The following is a 23,619-nucleotide window of genomic DNA, read 5'->3' as shown; positions in this document are numbered from 1 at the left end:
GACGTCCCCGCTAGCCATCTCTTTTCCTTTCTTTTGCCTGACTGCTCCTGAGGAATGACAGGCAGTGCCGGCAGACTGTGTGCGGTAATGAGCCTGCGGGATGAGCTGCACGGCTCTCAGCGACCTGGTGCTCTTCGTTTAAATGAAGGGACACTTGCCTGTTGAGTTGGTGGGGTTGTTACTTGAGGAAGACCAGGTTAAACACTGACCTCTTGCCATTTTCTTCCAGTTCTTTCTATAATAAGGCTTTTTTTTGTGTGTGATTTGTATTGGTACTTAGATGTTCTTGTTAGGAAATTGGGAAAATTGTCTTTACACTGGACTTCACTTGCATGCAAGAGTGTAGTATAATGAAGTTACCGTTAGTAATACATTAGTGTTGTTTTATTCTTATTTGTATTTATTTTTAGCATAAGCTTCCAGCTTCCAACGTCTAGCTTCCAGTGTCATTCGCTTCGTTATTTTACCTGCCCTGTGCTGCTGGTATTTGTTGTCATATTATTTTAATTCATTATCATAATCATAAATGCACTGGTTTTACTGCACTGTGTTATTCTTCTAGTTATTTACCTATAGTGGCTAACTTTTTTATGAAGTACTCACTCAAGAACTGGTTTAGTAAGATTTTACCAGAAAAGATTTTACAATTTTTATCATGTGTTAATTAAAAAAAATCTTGTATAATTTTAACTGCTGTATTTTTCTGTTTGCTTGGTTTTTATTTTTTGTTTACGTAACTCTTGTATTATTGCAACTCAATTTTTGACATGAAAATAGTAGGGGTGTAATGATACCCTCATGTCACGATTCGATACATATCACGATATTGAACTCACGATACAATATTATTGTGATACTTCAAGACATATATAGCCTTAGATGATGACATGGCAATAAAAATAAATAACTACCACTACTACTTATAACGGCTAACGAATCAGAAGTCTTGCACAGAAAATAGCTTATTTCTGTGTTGCAAAATAAGAATGCAAGAATGTGTATAGTAAATATTAAATATACATTATATAATTAATTTAAATTAAATAATATATTTTGTATCATACCTTTATTATTATTATTATTATTATTATTATTATTATTATTATTATTAATGTTGTTAATATGTAATACAAAAGTACTAGCAGGCATCCACATAAACTGTTGCTGCATTCGAATAGCCATCATTCTCAAAGTTCTACACATCAATTATTTTGGCTAATTTGTTAATGCTTTCACATTTTCCATATTCAAATCAATTTCAAATGTTTTAAAAGTTGCACACAGTGCACACATGGTGTAGGTCTTTTTATTAGTCTCTCTTGTGACAATTTGCCTTAATACCTGTACAGTACACTGAGAAGCTCACATGTATGATGTAGAGTTGCCCTCTTCTTGAACTTTGTCTCTGTAGGTTGTGCCCCAGTTGAGTCCGCTTCAATATATTAGCTGTGAGATTTACACCATGCTTTGAACCTCTTCCCTGGAACCCCTCTGTGGCGCCCTCCTCTGGCCCAGCACTCTTTACTGCCAGGTGATTTTATCCTTCTAGACCGTTACCATGATTTGAATTGGTTTGAATTATGATTAAAGGTACACATAATTAGCTTTGAACTTGGGAGTGTGAGATTCCTGGAATACTGTCACTCACTGTGACTGTATGTGTGTTTTATCAGTATCAGTGTGTGTATGCTGGATTCTCATGACTAATACATGCTCAAAGGGCTTCTAACATCCAAGATGACCCAATAAAAGTTGACCTTGGCTGACATGGCGTCTTAACGCTTCTAGGAGAAACACTTGGTGCTTTGGTCATGGATTTGTCATAGTTATGTTGTACAGATTTGGGTTAGGGGTTCATTACGTATTGTGTGCCATATAGAATTGATATGTTTGTTTATTTTAGAGCAACTGCACTCTTATTTACTGAGTGTGATTTGTCAATTATATATTATAAATGGTGTTTCCCTTCTAAGAAACATGTTCAGAAGGTGCTGCTCTGACTCTGGTCATTGCTGCTGTTTGGCCCTGACTTTGCCTCTCGCCCCTAAAGGACAAAATGACATGTATCTTGCTTAACGAGGGAGCCTGTAGTGTTTCGACTGTCAGGACAGTGATCCTGATACTGAGCTATGGCTACAGACTGATTGGACAGCTCTGTCAGTTCTTAAGGTTGAAGACAGTGGCAGTGACCACCCATTTCCCCTCAGGCTTGCTCTCTGCCACCAGCCGGCCAGTCTCTGGTCATTAGACTCACTTTGCAGGGGAACACAGAATTACAGGAGCTCTCTCCTCTATCCTGTTCATTTTTCTTTTAGTACACTCTGTTGCTGGGATCAGTTGTTAACCACTTCAGTCTTAATAGGAAAGAAACTACCACTTTCTGTAAATTATTAATAGATGCATCTTTATAGTGTCCTTAACACTGGCAATGTCATGCAATGTCAGCATGGATGAAAAAGTCTATATGAAACATTTGTTTTTTAAACAGGGTTCGTACAAGGTGCTTAAAGTGCTTGAAGTACTTGAATTTGACTTTTCGAAATTTAAGTCCTGGGAAACCCTTGAAAACAGCCATATTTATGAAAAGGTACTTGAAAAGTCCTTGAATTCTTGAAAGACAATATATGTGAAATTAGTGTTTAATTTTATTGATGTAACTTATCTTTTCACGCAAAATTAATGCTACAACCCGTCTGATATAGATATAGAGCCATTTCTCATGGCTATGAGTGTGATATTGCTCATATAAATATCCAAGTATATGATACAGCTTTCATTTTTCAGCTCAATTATATATTCATGAGAAAAAAAATTGTTCGAATAAGGAAAGTGATAGCTTGGTCATAACCTTTCAATGGTTAAAGTTACCACAGTCATTGCATGTGCTACACTTTATTTGTACCATTTTGTTTTATTAGTTTATTTTTATTTATCTATTAACCTTTTTAGAATTTGAAAGATAACAAACATATTGTTTGATAAGTGAGATCTCTGATTGTAGTCCTTGAAAACCAAAAATGTAGTGCTTGAAAAGTCCTTGAAAGTCCTGGAATTTCATTTTACATTATCTGTAAGAAGAACCCTGTTTTAAAGGCACAATATTCAAAAATATTACATTATTATTATTATTATTATTATTTCCCTTTTACCAGGAGAAAGCTTGCTGTAAAGGATATATATTATATTATATATATGGGCATATATAAGAAAATAAATATATAAATAAAAACATGAAATATAAATATAAGCTATGTATATAAATATTAATAATAGTTATATTTAAATAGTTAATTCATATATATGCCCACATATATAATATAATACATGCCCTTTACAACCAGCTTGCTCCTGGTAAAGTGAAATCACTTTTTGCTGTAAGGTCTTGGATGACTAGGATTTTGCATCAGGGAAGTTTGTCCTTTGAGGAGGATTCTGGGTAGGGTGATTAGGACAGTGAGGAATGAGGAGGAATATTTGCCAGTCACAGGCCCATGGCTAATGGCTCACTGAGGGATAGATGTCCGCATCACAGAGGACAGCCAGAACCAGTGGCTCCATAAACAACTGTCTTGAGCCCGGCCTAATTTTGATTGACTGCTGTTAATTTATTGAAATTTATGGTAATGTCTGTGTTTGGTTGACAGTTGTGGGGCTTTTATTGACATCAATGTGCCATCTTACATTTGCTCTTAGATTTATCTTGCCATTGAAAAGTACAGCAGTCAGGTTTTTAAATGAGTAGTATCTCCTATTTGATCTACAATACATCCAAGATGCAGTAGTTTTTGGAATTCTTTTTCTTAGTATCATTATCATATTGGTTAGAAAACAAACTGAACGAATCATAATAAAGCTATATAACCAACGTTCATTCAGTAGTTAGATTTATAACAAAATAATTCAACTAATATAATTTGTTTACCTAAATCTGGGCTGTTTAAGGTTGCTAAATGACATAGTAATTTGTTACATAGAATTTAACTGATATGTGGTATACACTGTGATATCGTATACACTATCGTTATATATTTTTGAAAAAAGTCTCACCTAGGCTGCATTTATTTTATCAAAAAATACAGTAAGACAGTAATATTGTGAAATGTTGAATTTAAAATAACTGTTTTCTATTTTAATATAATTTAAAATGTAATTGATCCTTCAGAAATCATTCTAATATGTTGATTTGCTGCTCAAGAAACATTTCTTATCGGTGTTGAAAATGGTTGTGCTGCTTAATATTTTTGTGGAAACCATGATTTTTTTTCTGATGAATAAAGTTAAAAATAACAGCATTTATTTGAAATAGAAATCTGTTGTAACATTATCAACGCTTTTACTGTCACTTTTGATGAATTCAGTGCATCCTTGCTGAATAAAAGTATTCATTTTCTGCTGAACAAAAGTATCAAGAAAAAAAGCTTTTGAACCCTAGTGTATTAGCTGTTACAATAACTAAGAACATGGAACATCCAATCATAAAAAAAAAAAAAAAATCTAAATGATATTAAATTATATATGTTATATATTAGATTTTGGTATCTGGAGTTTATCAGACAATCTTGCTTACTACGAATGCTTTCTTGCATCTAACACGAAGTTTCCAGAAGAACGGACATGAATACTGCAATGTCACTCCCTATCCGCCTAGTGCTGATTGATCTGTGGCAGCCAAGCATGAGATCAAGCAAGCGGTCCACTTGAAAGTTTTCATTGCCTTAAACTCACATGCCAAATCCCCATTTGTCAATTTCTAATCTAATGTGCTCTTGTGATGTCAGAACAACTGGAAGCAATCCCCACCAGTAAAGTTTTTAACATGCTGCACATTTCATGCCTAATTTACTTGTGTTTGGCCATTTTAGGTTGTAGTTTATAGCCCTTGGAGTACAGAAAAAGAAAATGCAAGCAACATCAAACCATAGAAACCTCAATTCCACATCGGCATATATGAACTAGGCTTCCAATGAAACTGGTCTTGAAAATTAGAATATGGAAAGCTCTGGAATATCCTTTTTATGGGCTACACTTGAGTGCTTTGAATTGCAAGATCCATTTCCACAGTGTGAACCATTGAATTTACAAAATATTCTTGGTTTAGATGAGGTTCTTGAGTTTAAGGCTTGGACACCAACATATATTCAAAACCCCCTTTAGCACGATACGCAGGAAAACGTCCAGCAATCTGGACAGCTGACACCCTCTGCCGCAGTTCTTTGGGTGTTTAAAGGAGGAAGGGGTGTTGAGGGGGTGATGAACATCTGCCACCAGTTTGACGTGAGTGACTGTGAGGTTTTGCTCTTTTCAGAATTGTGTGATGGTGGCAGCTTGAATGTGCTGTTAACTGCACCTCCACACTGACTAGGCACTTCCTACCCCCTAGCACAGAGCCTGAGACTGACGACCTTTGACACCTGCCATTTTGGCCCTTTTCTAGGCAAAAAATGTCATAGTGTTTAGACTTGGCATTGGTCTGATATCTCATGATTGTTTTTTTTCTCTTTTGGGAATCCCTTGGGTCTGCTGGCTGAGCAATTTTCCCAAAAAATGTTTTCTTTCATAGTACTGTTTTTTTTTTTTTTTTTTTTCAACTTTCAAAGACAAAAGACAGACTTTAGTAAATTTTGCACATTTGATGATGAGATTAAATTTTTTTTATTTAAAATTGTATATTGCTAATAATCTATATCTCCTTTACTGTACATTAAAATAAACGGAATTAGTATAGTAATATACACTACGATTCAAATGTTTGGGGTCAGTAAGAGTTTTTGAAAGAAATTTATATTTTATTCAGCTGCATTCAATTTATCAGAAGTGACAAAGCGACATTTATAATAATATAATAAATAAATGCTGTTCTTGAACTTTGTTCATCAAAGAATTCTGACAAAAACATATGGTTTCCACAAAAATATGAAGCAGCACATCTGACTTTGTATGATAATAAATGTTTATTGAGCAGCAAATCAGCATATTTCTGAAAGATCATGTGACACTGAAGACTGGAGTAATGGCTGCTGAAAATTCAGCATTATTATCACAGGAATAAATTTCATTTTATAATTAATTAATATAGAAAAATGATTGAAATTGTAATAATATTTCACAATATTACTGTTTTTACATCTCTTGTATCCAATTTAACATTTATCTTGCATAGGATAAATGCATAATGATAAGTTTTTTCACAGGGACCTCATAACTATAAAGTCTGGGTAGTTTTTGCCCTAAAAAGCAAACTCTATCAGAAAAGTTATAAAATAATCAAATAGTATGCAACTTACTCTGCTGCATAATTGATTTGTTTGTTGTTGTTTACTTAATAGTTTGCAGAAAAAAAAAAAAAAAAACTTTCATTGTGTAGAATTTTGAATTTCCTCACCTTTGATATAAACAGCATGTTTGCTTTACTTTTCCAAATGTAACTAGTATTATCAGGAACAGTGGACTTCTATCTGCAGGATTTGAAGATACCGTGACAATATTTCTTCACCCTGCAGACAGATCTGATGAATGTGTTTAATTAGAACATGTGTTTAGGGGGCAAGTATCAAAGTATGTATCCATCTCTTGGTGTCACCCGGTGGTCATGGACATTGGGAGGGGGAGATGGACCGGCCTGGAGGGTGATGACAAATACTGAGAATACCACAATTACTTACAGTTAGAGGGGGCCCAGCCATGACTTTGCCCAGAGACTCTCATAGAGAGATGATAGTCCCCAAAGTGTGGGTGTATTGGGTGTGAGTAAGTGAGTGACTGTCAAACCTCAAGGGTCATCAAGTCATCTGCAGCACTTGCAGGCAGGTTTTTTCTTTGTTCTTATGTCTTGCTGTCCACTTGAGCTGGGCCGAGTGCTGGCAGCCTTCTGCTGCCTGCCCTTTTACAAGTTCAGCCGTGCCCTTAATGAAGAGAAGTGGCTGGTCGATATGATGCATATCCATGTCAGAATGGTTCAGGGCTTGTACCCGTTAACCCTTGCAGCCCTTCTGATTTATTCAAACATGACAGGTTCATCTCTTTCTCAATATCCAAAACCTGCTCTCCTTTTCAACACTGCTGTCATACCATTCTGGTGGAAAGAATGCAGAAAAATTCTGCGCACTGAAGGACTACTACATAAGGAATTATTTATTTAGTTTGATGAAGACCGACATCAAACCGAATCAACCACAAAACTAAATAAACTGAGTTTAATAGACTATTTAATGAACATTTAATTGATTTAAAGGTACTCAAAATTAGAGATAGGTGTATTAAGTGAATCCAAGTAATCTATTACATGAAAATTAAAATATAAATAAAAAAAGTTTATTAATTTGATGTTCTTTTCAGGAAAAAAAGACCAACATGCATTTAAAAAAATGAATAGTCATTTACTTGTGCACATCCCTAGTCAAGAATAAATACCACTGTGCAACAACAACAACAACAATAATAATAATAATAATAATAATAATAATAAATATCATCATTATTATTATTATTAATATTTATTATTATTAAATGCAATAAAATTAATGTTGTTGTTCTTTTATTATTTTATTACAAATTATTATATAATATACATTGTTTATTATTATTAAACTGGATATTTTATTATAATTATTTAATTTTTAATATATTATTAGAATATAGTATAATAAAATATAATGACTACTATGTCTGAAAGAGACATTTGGATAACTTTCATCCTTTAATTTCACGAATAACAATTAGTTTTATTTATATGGTATTATTTAACATATTTAAATATGTGATTTTATATTTATGAGTTTTATTTGAATGTTTATCAGGGTTGGCATCTGTTTCCTTCTTAATTTGTTCTTAATCTTTCTAATAACCTGCTCCACCTTGACCCCTAGGTCATATGCCAGGGCTCGTTAGTACTGTCATCATGGCGATCTGTCAGCTATGGGAGGGAGAGGGAGGAGGGGAAAGGATCTGGGAAAATGAGGACACCAGTCAAACTGGTGGTCCATGTCACAAAGCCTCTGCATCCTGTCATGAGTATGATGACACTAATTGGCAAAGTTACCCAAAGAGCCCTTAGGCACCAATAGAGAGGAAGCAAATGTAATGGAGGCTGCAGTGGTGATCTGCCCTAATTTGTAGGGTCATTCTGTAACAGTGGTGATAATCATGTGCGGAGGACATTTATCTTTGCTGATGTTTTCAGAGAGAGAATTTATTTATACTTATTTAGCACACCATAACTCTTATTTACATTTCCTTGCTTTTGTATATAACATATCTGTACATACAAATGTTGTCTATTTTGTATATTGTTTATTTATATTTTTATATAATTTTATTTTAATTTTATTTTATTCACTTATTCTATTTTATTCTGTTTTTTAATATCTTTGTCTTGTCACTGTCATTCTGTCTGTACTGTAGAAGCTTCTGTCACAAAGACAAATTCCTTGAATGTGTAAACACACTTGGTAATAAAGCTCATTCAGATTCTGATAATAATAATAATAATAATAGTTGTTATTATTATTATTATTATTATTAAATTAGCAGGCAATAATCAATATTTTCCAGCAAGACCGTTTAACATTTATTTTGAGTTACAGTATATCAAAACATAATAGAGACAAGCACATTTACCATTAAGTCCTCTAGATGGCAGTATTTACCCATATTTTTACATTTTCATTCTTTCTGTTAGATTAATAGACCATTTTATTGCACAAATTAATGGTTTAAAACTCTTAATATGTGAATCAGTATTTAGAAGTATAATTAGTGGTTAAATTGTTAAAACTTATGTTTTATGTTTTAATTATTGTTAGTATTGTATTTGTAGCCTAATTGATATGGGCTTTTTGTTGGTTCAGGTAGAGTTAACCTTACCAGTGGAAATATAACTGAGTGCACTCTTTCACTATTGAGCCTGTGTGGTCATCAAACTGCTCCCTCCAGTGGGACTGACTCTGCAATTAGTGTATTATAAATCACTTTGAGTGGCAAGCAGAACAATACACATGCTACTGAAAATGTGTTGAGAGAGAGAGAGAGAGAGAGAGAATCACCCAAGTGAGAATCACTAAACCAGTGATTGACAACAAGGTGCACCCAAGGGAGTACTTAGAAAGATGTCAATGCTTTGCAAAATATTTTGGCTGTCAGATGATTTAAATAACTATTAGTAATTAATATCATGTTTGCAATACTCTTTTAAGGAATAAAGATTCTTCAAAATATGGATGTAAAGATTTGTACAAATTTGTATGGATAACACTTGTAACAGAGCATACTGTATGTGCATGACAGCACAGAAACCTAATGCATTTATAACCTTCTGAATCCATTTTTTTTTTTTTTTTTAGAAACTTGACAAATGAAAACAGGGCTGTATTGTGAGATTGTGTTTTGAAGTACGTCTTCCATGCATTGCTGTGTACTCTACACTTCGGTTCCTGCTGTATCAACTACAAGCTTGCTATGGAAATGTATTTAAATGGACTCTTTGGTCTGACGCCTCCTAGACGTACTGAGGGAGCTTCATAAGTTCACTGGGGTCTTCATGAGGTTAGCGCTCTGATTTCCTTGGAAACCAGCTTCAGTATGTCTTTGTTGTTTCAGCATAACAGATGAAGCTGGAGCGTCCATCTACAGTGTGAGTCCTGAGGCTGTTAAAGAGATGCCTGACATGGATCCCAACTTAAGGAGTGCAGGTAATTTACATATTCCTCCTTTCCATACACTCAAAACTAGTGATTGATCATTTTAGCTTTTTTTTTTTTTTTAATTTATTTATTTTTTTTTTACGTCAGATATGATGCAGATATATGTAATGGAATTTAAAGATGACGAATGAGACATATACAAAATCTGAAATTAATTATTATTTGTACATGTTATTTACTCAAAATTCTCTATAAAAACTGAAAACAGAAAATGTTTATCAACTGTTGACAAGGCTATTGGCAGATTTTGTAATTGAGACAAGGATTTAACATTTGTTATTATTTGCCAAGCCTACTGGTGCTAATAATAAAATAAATAAATACAGTATTACTAACACTATTTTATATATATATAATTTTTTTATTTTTTTTTATTTTAAGCTGCCATTTTATATTTTATTTTTAAAAATACTTTAAATAAATATAATGGTAAAGATGCTCTTATATAAATTCAAGGCTTTGTTATGGTTTTAGGATTTTGCAAATATAAGTCAACAGCCTTACCTGTCAGTCCAACTCAGCTCCCACTCAACCAGACCTTTACATGCCATTTCAGTCAACCTTGTCTCCTTAGTCTGAAACGGGCTCCCTGTCTCCTTTAGGCCACATTCATATCTCCAGTTGTCGATACATGGACTTCAGAAGACGTAACAATAGTCTTTCACAGTCTATCAAACCTTCTAGTTTCACTTCTCTCTATATCTGTCTTACCCATTAGATATGTTTCTGTGAAACAGAACTTTCTGTAAAAAGGTTTGCCTGTGTTCAGACCACACAAGCACCCTCAACTCCTCCAAAAATAAAAAAGCAAGGCGAAAAGTTTGGAAATCTCTCAAATGTTCTCAAAAACAGGATCTGAGAATTATACCAGACTTCCTCTATAAAAGCAGTAAATCAGTATGGGATTAATCATAAATTTTCCTCTGGTCAAATGCAAGAGCAAACTAGGGAGCTATATTTATCGCTTTTATGAAAGGCGTAAGAAATTGGACCGTCCTATGTGGGATGTGTGTAAATGTGTGTAGTGTTTTGTGTTTCATGCATTAAATGCAATGCTACATCACTAGCGTAGATAATGTAGTATATATATATATATAATGTTACAAAAGACTTCTATTTTTAAAAAAACTAGATAATAGATAATAACAAGGAAGATTTATGCTGGGTACACACTGCACGATTTTCAAAGTCGTTGGATTGCTGTTTTTCTCACACTGTCTGGGGTACCATTTGTTTGCTGTTGTGTGCACATTACATGACTGATCGGCGACAGGGTAGATTACATGACATTTCAGAAGATTTCAGAAGACACAACATTTCAATAGGAAGAATCGGCAAATAAGACTGACAAATAATGTAAGATCACAAGTGAGATGGGAGTTTTTGTGTGAGACTGGATTTGTTAAAATGATAGCCTTAAAGAAGCTTGCGATTTAAGTTGTCTGTGCTGATTTGCAGCGGGAAAAAAAAGAAAAATATGAAGGAGAGAATGGTTGTTTGCAGAAGCCATGATTGATAATGTTTTGTTGCAGGTGTATGACTCCTCTGAACTTTCCCTCGCCCTGTATCTTGCTCTCTCATTGGCTGTAGGTTGTTGCCAATGTCATTTCCAGTCAAAATACATTTCACATTGCAGGACTCTGAGTTGCAGACAGGTCCAGATATTTGGCATGCTAAATATTTTATGGCCATCAGTGACGCATCGGTGCTTGTCTCAGTTTGCGTCTTTGATAACACAAACTATGTGATTGTCACTCACGTGAACAAGCACCGATTTGCCTCCTATTTTAGGAATTTGTCTGCGATTTTCACAAAACTGTCGGCGAGTGAATATGGGGGATATAATCATGCAGTCTGTACTCAGCATTATTGAGCAGCAAATAAGCATTTTAGAATGATTACTAAAGGATTATGTGACACTAAAGTCTGGAGTAAGTTCTTTCTTCTTAAGCCCCGTTTACACCGTCAGCGACTTTGTCGCTGTATGTAAAAAGTAGCATTCTGCTGTTGGAGAGTGTTGTGATATATACTACAGCAGTTCTCAGTTCATTAAATCATTAACCGGATTAGCAATCGGTCAATCAACAAATTAAACTTACTTAAAATTACTAAAACGTCATTCAAATTTGACAAATACTCAATTTTCTTGTCCTTAATGATCAACATAATGTAGGGGAAACTGTAATATGAAGTGCAGCAGTGCTAAACTGTTCACTACATTATATAATTAACACAAACAATCAATCAAACTCACTAAGACTGCCGACAGTTTCTTTCACTCGCATCATTTTATTATGTCCATATATGTGGTTGCAGACGTGAACCAAGCGGTAACGTGAGCTCCACTGAAAGTCTTTTCTCCTATTGGCTGTTGCTCGTGAAATTCGCTGCTCATTTGCATAAAGTTTGCATAAAGCTCAGATTTCTGAACATTTGTAACTTGATTCGCGCCGCTTGACATGCCTACATTCTGTCACTAACAGTCATTGCCACTCGTGTCATCGAAATTCACCGGCCCTTCTTTTGAAAATGAATGGGATCATGTCGCTTTGTCGCTGCGTGTCGTTGGTGGTGTGAATGGGGCTTTAATATACTTCATTTTTATGAACACCTTCGTAATTAAGTAAATGTTGCCATTTATATGTTAATGAATTTGCGTTTTTGACTTATTTCTCATTATGACACTTCCTGAACTACGCTGAACATACCTGCAGTAGAGAAAGGTGTTTATATCTTGATTTAGGACAATTGTTTCCAGAGGTGTTCAGCTTTCTATAAAGATCAAGGTGTATGAAGTGGGTGACTGTTGAAGGAGGTTTTGAGGTGGCTTGCTGGAGCGTGATCACCAAGCCTCGCTCGCTGCGTCTCCACATTGAACTCTGTGGGAAATTGCTGCCTGTAATAATATTTGGAAAGGGATGGAGTTTCAGCTCAGGCCTTGTACAGCGCACACAAAAGCACTTCTCTCCACTCTCTGTAATGTGGAGGTTGTGCTTGGGCAGAAAACCACGCAATGTCTCACATTCTGTCCTGTGTTTTCTGTCTGAGTCGCTCTCTCTTTCGTTCTCGCCCTCTGACTCTCGGGACACATGGTCGAGTTAAGATGGAAATCTGACTTTCATTTGCTGACCTTCAACAAGACTAGATAAAGCTAATGGAACAAGTGCGCCAAACTGCTTATGTTCATTTCATTTTATAATATTGTGTTTGGCTGGTCACATTTCCTGGGGATAAATTTTTTCTGAATTGGGTTTTTATTTGTCTTTAATTGAGTTCTTATTTGACCAGACCTCTCTTAGTTGGCCCATGTATGACAATTTACTAGGATTCAGGAGTGAGTGTGTCTGTTAGTGGGCCTCTCTCTCTTTCTCTCTTCCTTGTTCTTTTTCCCTCTTTCTCTTCCTCTTCCTCTTCCTCTTTCTCTTTCTCATTCTCTTTCTCCCAGACAGATGATGGCATATTCATCTGTAGCTAGGGCTAATACATGATTTGTTCACAGTGTTTTTGTAGATTATTTCATCCTTAACCGAGTTATTTTTTATTATTATTATTATTGTAAACGTTATACTTTTTAAACAACTTAAGATTTAAAAAAAATTAAATCTTGATGACTGATAGAATGTAACTGACAATAATAATGGCCTACGATAATATTTGTATATTCATTTCTGAAAGGTCTTTCTTCTTTCCATCTTTTTGCATGCTCATTTGTGATTGGCTTTCTTTGCTTCCTTTTTCGCATCTATTTAACCATATATATGGCCACATTTAAACTGTAAACACAGTTGTGTGTTGCAAGCCCTGATATTTCAGTAAATGCAAATCTTGTTTATTAATATAATCTGTGAAGGTGTGATTAGTGCAGTATGTTTCACACAAGCCTTTGCATGATTTAAATAGAGTCTAATTTACAAAGATTTATGCTTATGTGAGCTTAATTTATTCTTAATTAAGTCTGTGGGTTTATTAAAGTGTAAATTGCTGTTCTCTTGAGGCATTCATTATTATATTTGAGCATTAACTGCACATAATGGTGAGATCATTTTCTTCCTGTATTCTTTTCTTTGTCCTCAGTGTCTATTGGGAGGCGGGTTCAGGACCCTTTAGCAGAGCTTATTAAGATTGACCCCAAACATATTGGCATTGGCACCTACCAGGTGAGTCACATGACACTCACTCATTTAAAACTAGTTTTCTCCTCTTCAAAAGCGTGCTAATAATGGGTTGTTAGTTCATTATCTAAGTGTTTTTATGGCAGTAATGTTTATTGTGTCTTAAACACTGTCAACAGCTGTGTGTCCTTTCACATAATACTGTGTACATGATGTTGTGCCTGGCTCTGCTCTTGATGCAGTCAAATGTTCGAAGTGATTGTAGGCGCATTCCCAACTTTCTAAGCCAGGCTCTGATTTTTAGTTTTGAGTAATAGGAGTTTAAAACAGAAGTCAGCTGGACTAGTGAGCTAATCCTGTCTCTGACTGTTTGCTTTTGCAGTCTCATATTATGAGTAATCCATTTTTCTCATGAAATTAATTCTACTATGATTCCCAGTAGCATCATTTGTTGACTCAAGGCTGGGCCTGATTTGTGTTTTTTTTTCTTTCTTCTCGCTCTTACTTTTCATCTTTTGATTTTTTTTTTTTTTTTTTTCTAGCTGTCCTGCATACTTGATTTCTCTCTCCTGCCCTCTGCTGCTCTTTTTTTTAAACATCATGGTCTTCAACTCTGCAGAACCTCTTGTTGAAATAAATTCTTTATATATGCACTACCAGTTTCCACAAAAATATGAGGCAGCACAACTGTTTTAACATTGATACTAATAAGAAATGTTTCTTGAGCAGCAAATCAGCATATTAGAATGACACTGGCTGCTGAAAATTCAGGTTTGCCACAAAAGGAATGAAATGTAAATGGCTATGTAAATAGCTAAAGTACTGTACAAATTAATTGTAAACCAAGTCCACTGCAACCTTGGAGCCGTTTCCCAAATAAGGAGAAGAAAGACCAACTTGCGTCTTTACAAAAGGATCAATATCACGTATCACATACTTCTCACTGCCAACTTTTTGACTCAGAAAACATGCACATGTGCTGATGCTCACAGGTTTAAGTTAGCAAAGGATCAGGGTCACCTCGCCTTGCCCCTTGCACAGTGTGAGTGTTGTCTAGTCTGCATCACAGCGACCCCCTGCACGTCTGTCAGCACTTAGCGTTTATTTACCCTGCCACATAATCTGAGCAACACAAGATGCCTCTCCACCACACTGACATGCTGAGTGATAAGTGTGTTTGTGTGTGTGTGTGTGTGTGTGTGTGAGTGTGAGTGAAAGGGGTTTACAGTACGTATATCTGTGTTTAGTAGACAAATAGACTGGACCAGGTATAGTGATCTTATTTCTTATCTGAAGATCTCAAGTAGGGCCGTAAGCACTATAAGCGTTGAAGGGTGAGTTATTATATACCCACTTCCCTCAATCATGAATATGAGGTTATAATCGCATATCTTTTGAGTGGTGACAGGAAAAAAGGTATTTTAGATTGTTTGTTTCTGTAAGGTTTGTCTTTAGTGGTTGTCTCACTTTAGAATTCCATAAAAAGATATATTTTACTTTAAAAATATAATGTTAAAGTTCACTTAATTGTCTTTCAGCACTTATGCCGATACCAATACTTTAATAATTAAATCCATGGTATTGCTGATATTACATTTCTTATATGCTACAAATGGTGCGAAAAATGGATATTTATTTTGAGATTTACTAATTGTTAGTACTAATTATTAGTGTTTTATTAAATATAAATAGTTAGTTGACAGAAAAAGCAATTTGAATATAAGCATATGGGAAATGAGCATGTACAATTAAATATCCAATATTGCACAATATATATAACATAGACCAATACAGAAAAAAAAACTCTATAACCAATATAAGATATACTATAACTCAATTTCTCACTTAAAGAGTTCACCTTCACATGACTTTTGATTGCACATCGCCCTCTATTGTTGCTTGTATTGTCATGACATGCCATTAAGTCAAAGTGGGTGGGACCTCTAGGGTTTAGGTTTATATAGTTAACTGTCAATCACTGAGACATAGGTGGAGTGTGTTCAGGTTTCCCAACTGCTTAAAGGTCCCAGAGGGCACATTTTACCATTTTACCCAGCTGTGAGAGAAAACATCACGCACACCCCTGGATATTAAGGAAACTGTCACTCTCCTTGGCACACTTTCTTGTGTATTTCTCATTTCCAAACATTTAAACCAGCAATAAACCATTTTTATTATTATATTATGTTAATCAGTGTTCATCAAAGATGTTTTTCAGGTTGCCTGCAGGAATATGCATATGTTAGGTTGTACTTTAATTTTGAATTATAAAATAGGTTCCATTTAAATGTTTGTTTACAAAGGAACCAGTCTGTTGGTTACATAGGTGTAGTAAATAATCTTATTTTTACACCATTTATTGCCTGTTCAGAACAAGCAATCTATTGGGTAAAAAAAAAGTTTTCGATGGTTTAGAAGGTTGTGTAAAGAAAAAGCACCAGTGATGTCACTCCAGCCTTCTCTTTTTAATGAGCCTGCTGAGACTGTTCCCTCAGGGTAAAACGGAAGAGAGTGAATGAAGGTGTAAGTATTGACTGACAGGAAGCTGATTGACGATGATTGATAGCTGATTCCATTTTCGCGTGGGAAAAAGGAAAAGTTATGTGCTCTGCTGAACACATTCACTCATTCTGATCATGTCTGATCTAGCTATTATTTTTCCATCTTTTACCTATATGACTTTTCCCTCCTGCTTGGTAATGTCAACAATTATCTTTCATTTTCTTGTCTTATGGCTGTTTACATTCGTTGTAAACCTTTTAAAAAAAGTAACACAAGCGTTTTTTTCTCATGACTTTATTGGGTGAGTCCAGTAGTGCAGTATGCATGGGTGCAGCTCATGTTCTGTTTGACAGGTGTTTACTGACTCCAGACCTGGTCTCCAGGCTTCACCTGAGGTAAAGGAAAGATGGAGCAGAGTGTAGGTGAGAAAAGTGTCAGAATTAGTCGTTAAAGTGTCAGCCCACTGCCAGGAAACTGCATCATCTGATTTGCTGCCAAAACGCTTTTTTGAATTAATGCACAATGTTTTTAGTGGAGCAAAGGAAGCTTTGAATAATTCTTATGTACAGAGTTCACAAGGTTGTGGCGCCCTGGAAACATCAGGGAATTGTAAATGGTGTTTTTTTTTATTGCCTGGAAAAGTCATGGAAAATTCTGTAGTGAATGTTTTTTTTTTTTTTTTTTTTCTCCTAGTAATGCTCTACTCTAAAATATTTCATTGACCAGATATTAAGCTTGTATAGACATTTGTTATTTATATTTTTTTGTAGTCTTTTCTTTAATCTGTTACTTCACAAATTGATCAAATTTTTTAATTAGCAAACCAGTCTGAATCATAAAACTCTTATTCTGTAATAACAAATGATTGGAATGATCCTGACAAAGTCAAGAAAAAATCAATGATGAACAAACACTACAGTTCAAAAGTTTGGGGTCAGTATTTTGTATTATTTTAAAGGAATTTTTTAGGAATTCATTCAATTGATCAAATGTGACATTCAAGACATTTAAAATACAAAATATTTTAAATCTTTATATGTTTCAAATAAATTGTGTTCTTTTGAACTTTCTATTTATCAACAAATCCTGAAATATAATAAGCAGCACAACTGTTTATAATATTGATCATAGAAAGAAATGTTTCTTGAGCAACAAATCAGCACATTATGATTTCTGAAGGATCATGTGACACTGAAGACTGGAGTGATGATGCTGAAAATTCAGCTTTGCCATTACAGGAGTATATTCAATTTTAAAATGTATTTAAGAAGAAACAGTTATTGTAAATTTTAATAGCCTAATATTTCACAGTATTACTTTTTACTGTATTTTTGTTCAAATAAAGGCACCCTTGGTGAGCTTTAAAGGGTTAGTTCACCCAAAAATGAAAATTCTGTCATTTATTACTCACCCTCATGTCGTTCCACACCTGTAAGACCTTCGATAATCTTCAGAACACGAATTAAGATATTTTTGATGAAATCCGATGGCTCAGTGAGGCCTCCATTGCCAGCAAGATATTTAACACTTTCAACACCCAGAAAGCTACTAAAGAAATATTTAAAACAGTTCATATGACTACAGTGGTTCAACCTTAATGTTATGAAGTGACAAGAATACTTTTTGTGCACCAAAAAACAAAATAACGACTTTATTCAACAATATCTAGTGATGGGCGATTTCAAAACACTGCTTCATGAAGCTTCGAAGCTTTACGAATCTTTTGTTTCGAATCAGTGGTTCAGAGCGTGTCAAAGTCACGTGATTTCAGTAAATGAGGCTTTGTTATGTCATAAGTGTTTAGAAATTTCAGTGGTTCACCACTGGGGGGCGTGACTTTGGCAGCTCCAAACTACAGAGACCTGCCCGCTCCCGCAAAAAAATGATATATTGTCGCGCTCCGGCCTGTAACATTCATGTTTTGTCCCGCTTCCGCCTGCAAAATCCTGCATAAAAGTAGCTTGTATAGATTTTTGTCCGTAAATCTTTGAAATAAGTTGTGTCGCCACATCCCAGCATAAACACTTCCAATAAAATATTTGTTATTAAAGCATCAACATTCACAAACCACAGTTAGTTTTAACCGAAAAGTAAGCTGCTGCATGCATGCATGGTTTGGTATGGCAAAATGCGCGCAAAGAGCGCTCCCTTTATAACGACTAAAAAGCTGACATCTCAGTTCATCACGATCCCACAAAGCTCTGTTATAACACAATGAATATATGAACAATGAATCTTTCATAATGTTTACACTTTGTGTGTTATAATAATAGGATTCGTGAGCGCGCAAATTTCAGCACTGCATAAAAACATCGGCGTTTTGAGTGGTGAGAGGATTCTAACATAAACACCTGATTGTGTTGCGTCTCCATTGCGTCTCAGAAATCAACAGATAACTGTGATTGGCTACTTTGCTCAACACTTCAAACACAAGTTTTAAATAGAATCTCGCATATGCTTGCGACTGTAAATCGTTTTTATTTTATATTAGTTGTTCTTGTTGCTTTTTTGCAATATATGAATAACAATTTATTATTTTTTAGATATTTTATGTTTAGATATTTCTATTTTGCGGGAGTCCCGCGAATCATTTGATTCTCTCAACCCGCACATGAGTAATGTCTCACCGCACGTGCCCATCAAATCTTGTCCCGCACCGCACTCTGTTGCATTGGGTCCCGCGGGAGTGCAGGTCTCTACTCCGAACCACTGATTCGAAACAAAAGATTTGTAAAGCTTCGAAGCTTCATGAAGCAGTGTTTTGAAATCGCCCATCATTGTTGAATAAAGTCATTTTGTTTTTTTGGCGCACAAAACGTGTTCTCGTCACTTCATAACATTAGGGTTGAACCACTGTAGTTTTCTGGGCATTGAAAGTGTTAGTTGTTTAGCTGGCAATGCAGGCCTCACTGAGCCATCGGATTTTATGAAAAATATCTTAATTTGTGTTCCGAAGATGAACGAAGGTGTGTGGAACGACATGAGGGTGAGTAATTAATGACATAATTTTCATTTTTGGGTGAACTAATCCTTTAAGAGACTTCTTTCAAAATATTCCTGACCACCAAACTTTTAATAGTAATATACATTTTTCTACAAGTGCTTTAATGAATCTGTCAAATATGTTGACCGATTGATCTCTGAATGATTCGTTAGTGAATTGTATTGAATCACAAGGATTTAATAATCTTATCCAATAGTCCCAAATAACTCTAAAGATCATCAGTCTGAAATATACAGTTTACTATTAGTGCCTTGTGAATTTGTCAAACTGGCTCAGACTGAATCAGAAAAAATATTTCTCTCAAATGATGGAAATTTATTGGTCAAAAAGAATGGGAACATATACATGAACTTCAGCTCTGTCAGTTCTTGTCATCTCTTACACTGCTGTTAGGATGTCTTCAGCTGTTTTCAGATTCCTTGTTTAGAGCTTTTGTGTTTTGCTGAAAACGTAGGTCTCTGGTTACGCATGAGGCAGAGGTTTGGGAGGTATGTTAAGGAATCTCCTCAGTCAAACATCTCTGTGTGTTCCGCTCTCTGGGAAGTGTGTTTTCAGAGCCTGCAGCTGGTTAGATCTACGTTGGGTCAAGAGGGCGGGGAAAGAAGAGAAGAACTGATTGACATCTCAGAGTGGCAGCTTTTCATAAAAAAAACCTGTTAACTGGGCTGAGTGTGGACAGACATACTTTGTTCTGGCGCTGGGGCCTATCCAAACCAAACAGGACCTCGCACCTGAATTTAATCCCGCGGTTTGTGTGAGCCTGTATGTTTTTGTGTGTACGTGTGTGCGTGGCTTGGGTCGGAGACCTCGCCGTAGCTTTGCTGGGCTTGGTGAGGCAATGTAAGTGCGTATTTGTGTTACCACTGGCCCGTCCCCTGCTCTATACCTGGCATGTCGGGGTCCGGGATATGTGTCTGTTCAAACAGTGGGCAGGTTTAAAAAACTATATGAACTCCAACCACATTTCTTCACCTATTCCCCAATGCTTTAATTGAGTTTTGGTTGTTTTGTCTTCAAGGTTACCACAGCGCTAAGCCATGTCAAAGCTCAGCTGTCAGCCGCTCTTCCTACTGTGAACGAAGACCAGAGAGTGTGGCTTGTGTGCGTTTGAAGACAGATGGAAAGCTTAATATCGGCTTTAGGCGAGCATGGTCTTTCTCAGGCCCTCCTGGAGATGTTGGTTTGATTCTTAACGTATGCTCTCTACCAGATGCGGCTCAGTGCGTCTCAGTTTTACACTCACTAATTGAAATGGTTATGCAGTCTTAGATATATCCAGTAGGATTGACAAGAGATTGGAGAGATGATGTGGGTGAAAGCCGAAGCTTTTTTCAACTTAAACTACTAGAAAGATTTGAAGTGTCTAGGCTGATTTTTCACATCTGACCACAACAATTTCAGCTTATATTTACATTCTTGTTTAGCTTTGTTCAATTTGTCCACAGGATTGATGTGTTTTTAAAGCCTTAAAGGGATAGTTCACGAAAAAACGAAAAATCCAAATCTGTAGGACTTTCTTTCTTCTGCAAAACACAAAAGATGAAGATATTGAAGAAGTTAAAGAATGTTGGTATCCAAACAGTTTGAAAATTGACTTCCATTGTATGGACAAGAAACAGAGAGAATATCTACTTTTATGTATGCTCTATTAAATGCAGCTCAGTGCGTCTCAGATTTACACTCACTAATTGAAATGGTTATGCAGTCTTAGATATATCCAGTAGGATTGACAGGAAATTTGAGAGATGATGTGAGTGAAAGCTGAAGCCTTTTTCAACAGCTACTACTGGAAAGAGTCTAGGCTGATATTTCTAATATGACCACAACAATTTCAGGCTATATTTATTTTAAGCTTTTTTTGTACACAGTGATTTTTGTGTCTTCAAAGACTTAAAGAGACAGTTCACTCAAAAATGTTCATTATTTGCTGACCCGCATGTCATTCCAAACTTGTATGACTTTCTTTCTTTTGTAGAACACAAAGGAAGGTATTCTGAAGAATGTTGGTAACCAAACCATTTTGATGACCATTGACTTCCATTGTATGGACAAAAAAAAAATCTTCTAATTTAACTATCTTCTTTTATGTTCTACAGAAGAAAGTCATACATATTTGGAAAGACATGAGGGTAAGCAAATGATGACCAAATATAAATTTTTGTGTGAACTATCCCTTTAATTCACTCCCTCCTGACCCTCCAGTGCCAGACGGCCCGACAGTTGATACGGATCATTGGCCGCTCTCTTGTTCCATTATATGCTGTTCATTTGACTTTTTCTCCCAGTATGTGAGTGTTAATATCGCAGTGGTGGCGTCCCACCTCGTAAATTAGTGTACCCTTGCACATAACTTCCTGGAACATCCTTTAAAAATAGATCTGGGGGGGCCTTGATGATTGATGGCTTTCTAATGAGTGCGCATTCCATCAGCAGAGCTCCAAACCGCCCAGAGGCGACACTTTTTGGGTGTCTATCTCTCTTAGCCTGCTCAAGGACTGTGAGAATTTTCGCTCCATCCGCGCTCAAGGCGCTTTATACAGCCGACTGGCTGCCAAATACTCAAAAGCTAACCTTAGGGTTTGGGAGCAGCTACATGGGAACCTGTCCACACACTTCTCAGGTTGCATCCGGCTATTATGCGGCAGTATAAGTTTTTGTACGATAAAAATAAGGAGTTGTTTGTTTATCTTTGTGAGAAAGTACCTTGAGCGTGCAGTGATTTATTGATTATCAGTAAGCTGCTTGTGATATTGGCATTGTTTGCGTGCGGCAGTGATGTGTTGATAAGTCTAATGAGTTACCATAAATATCACATTGAAAAGTGCATTAAACTGTTTGCAAACGTGTGTCTAAATATTCTTTTAGAGAAAATAAGGATCATTAGGAATGATTGGGATGTTGTTGAATATCTCAGCTACTGCACTCAGGCTCTCTTGTTTATTGTTTAGATTTCACGTTTCATTTCAACACAGGCCTTCCAGTAGCGTACATCATTTTCTCACCTCTCTAGGGTTACAAAGTAAAAGTATGAGAAATTTTGACAGAATTTTACAGCCGATAGCATTCACCCATGTGAAGGCTGTTTTTGTGCAATAAATGTTTTGGCTGTCTTCTGTATCACTGGCTAGATTTAGGAGGTGATATTAAAATATATAAAATATATATATATATATATATATATATATATATATTATTTATATTATTATTATTATTATTATTATTTTTTTTTTTTTTGCCAGTTGCAATGAACTGCATTAACCACTAGAGGCAAAAGAATGCATGACTTCTGAGAGCTTTATGACAGATCTTTGGTTTTTCACACAAACACTTGCTCCCAGGGGATGTTTAGTGCTCAAGATCTCAATGCCGCTACTGTTGTTTAAAACCATTACCATTGATGTTTACTGAAAGTTTAAGAAAATACACAACCTGGTGCAGAATTACAACTAGATATTGCAATATGAAGATAATGAAAGGTGGGATTTTTTTTTTTTTTTGTCTGTGATAAATGATTTTGGTCCAGTTTCACAGACAGGGCTTAGACTAAGCCAGGATTAGACCTTAGTTCAATTAGGGTATTTAAGTAGCTTTTATAAACATAACCTAAAAAAAAAAAAAAAAAAATCATTACTGGTGTGCATCTTGAGACAAAACAATGGCACTGACATATTTTAAGATATGTCAGTACAAGTTGCTTTCAATTAAAACAGCTCAAACATGCATTTTAGTCTAGGAATAGTTTAAGCCTTGTTTGTGAAACTGGGGGTTTATGGCTTTACTTGGATTAGAGTACGCCATTGTATACAGCCTGACAGTATTTATCACACAGACGTCCTTGTTCTAGTGGCAGTCATCCGGATCCTGTCAGGTCAAAACACACATTCTGCTCTTTGCTTTAACCCGCACAGCTCACCCTCTCCACTGCCTAGCAGTCACTCAATATCTCACTCATCCTTAACCCACTGAGATGTTACCATTGTGCTGGTGTAATCCATGTTTATTTATCTTCATTCAGTTGTATCTAATAGGATACTATTCCATCACTCTGCTTGACATTGAAGAACTAAGAATCAAAACCTAATCACCACTGCACTGCAAGTATATATGAGATACCCTGCCTTACAGGAATCCAATTATTTTAATTTACTTTTATTTACTTTTATTTTATTTTATTTTTATTTTATTTTATTTTATTTTATTTTATTTTATTTTATTTTATTTTATTTTATTTTATTTTATTTTATTTTTATTTTATTTTATTTTATTTTTTATGTTGCCTGTTTAATAGTTTTTAGAATCAACC

The 23,619-nt window shown here is 35.4% G+C and overlaps 1 protein-coding gene across 4 annotated transcripts in view; it reads left to right on the top strand.

Annotated features, from left to right (window-relative positions):
* The window catches only part of srbd1 (S1 RNA binding domain 1), a 62,774-nt gene that overhangs the window by 19,282 nt on the left and 19,873 nt on the right, over positions 1–23,619 (top strand). For all 4 annotated transcript variants that reach the window (XM_051917300.1, XM_051917299.1, XM_051917298.1 and 1 more), the window contains exons 15-16: positions 9,595–9,686; positions 13,773–13,855. In XM_051917300.1, the coding sequence (XP_051773260.1) occupies positions 9,595–9,686; positions 13,773–13,855 (175 nt within the window). The remainder of the gene's footprint in view (positions 1–9,594; positions 9,687–13,772; positions 13,856–23,619) is intronic.

Source organism: Ctenopharyngodon idella, chromosome 13, assembly GCF_019924925.1.
Source record: "Ctenopharyngodon idella isolate HZGC_01 chromosome 13, HZGC01, whole genome shotgun sequence".
Taxonomy (NCBI): Eukaryota; Metazoa; Chordata; class Actinopteri; order Cypriniformes; family Xenocyprididae; genus Ctenopharyngodon; species Ctenopharyngodon idella.
Note: the sequence above shows the minus strand (reverse complement) of the source record. Positions and strands in the feature narration are given on the sequence as shown.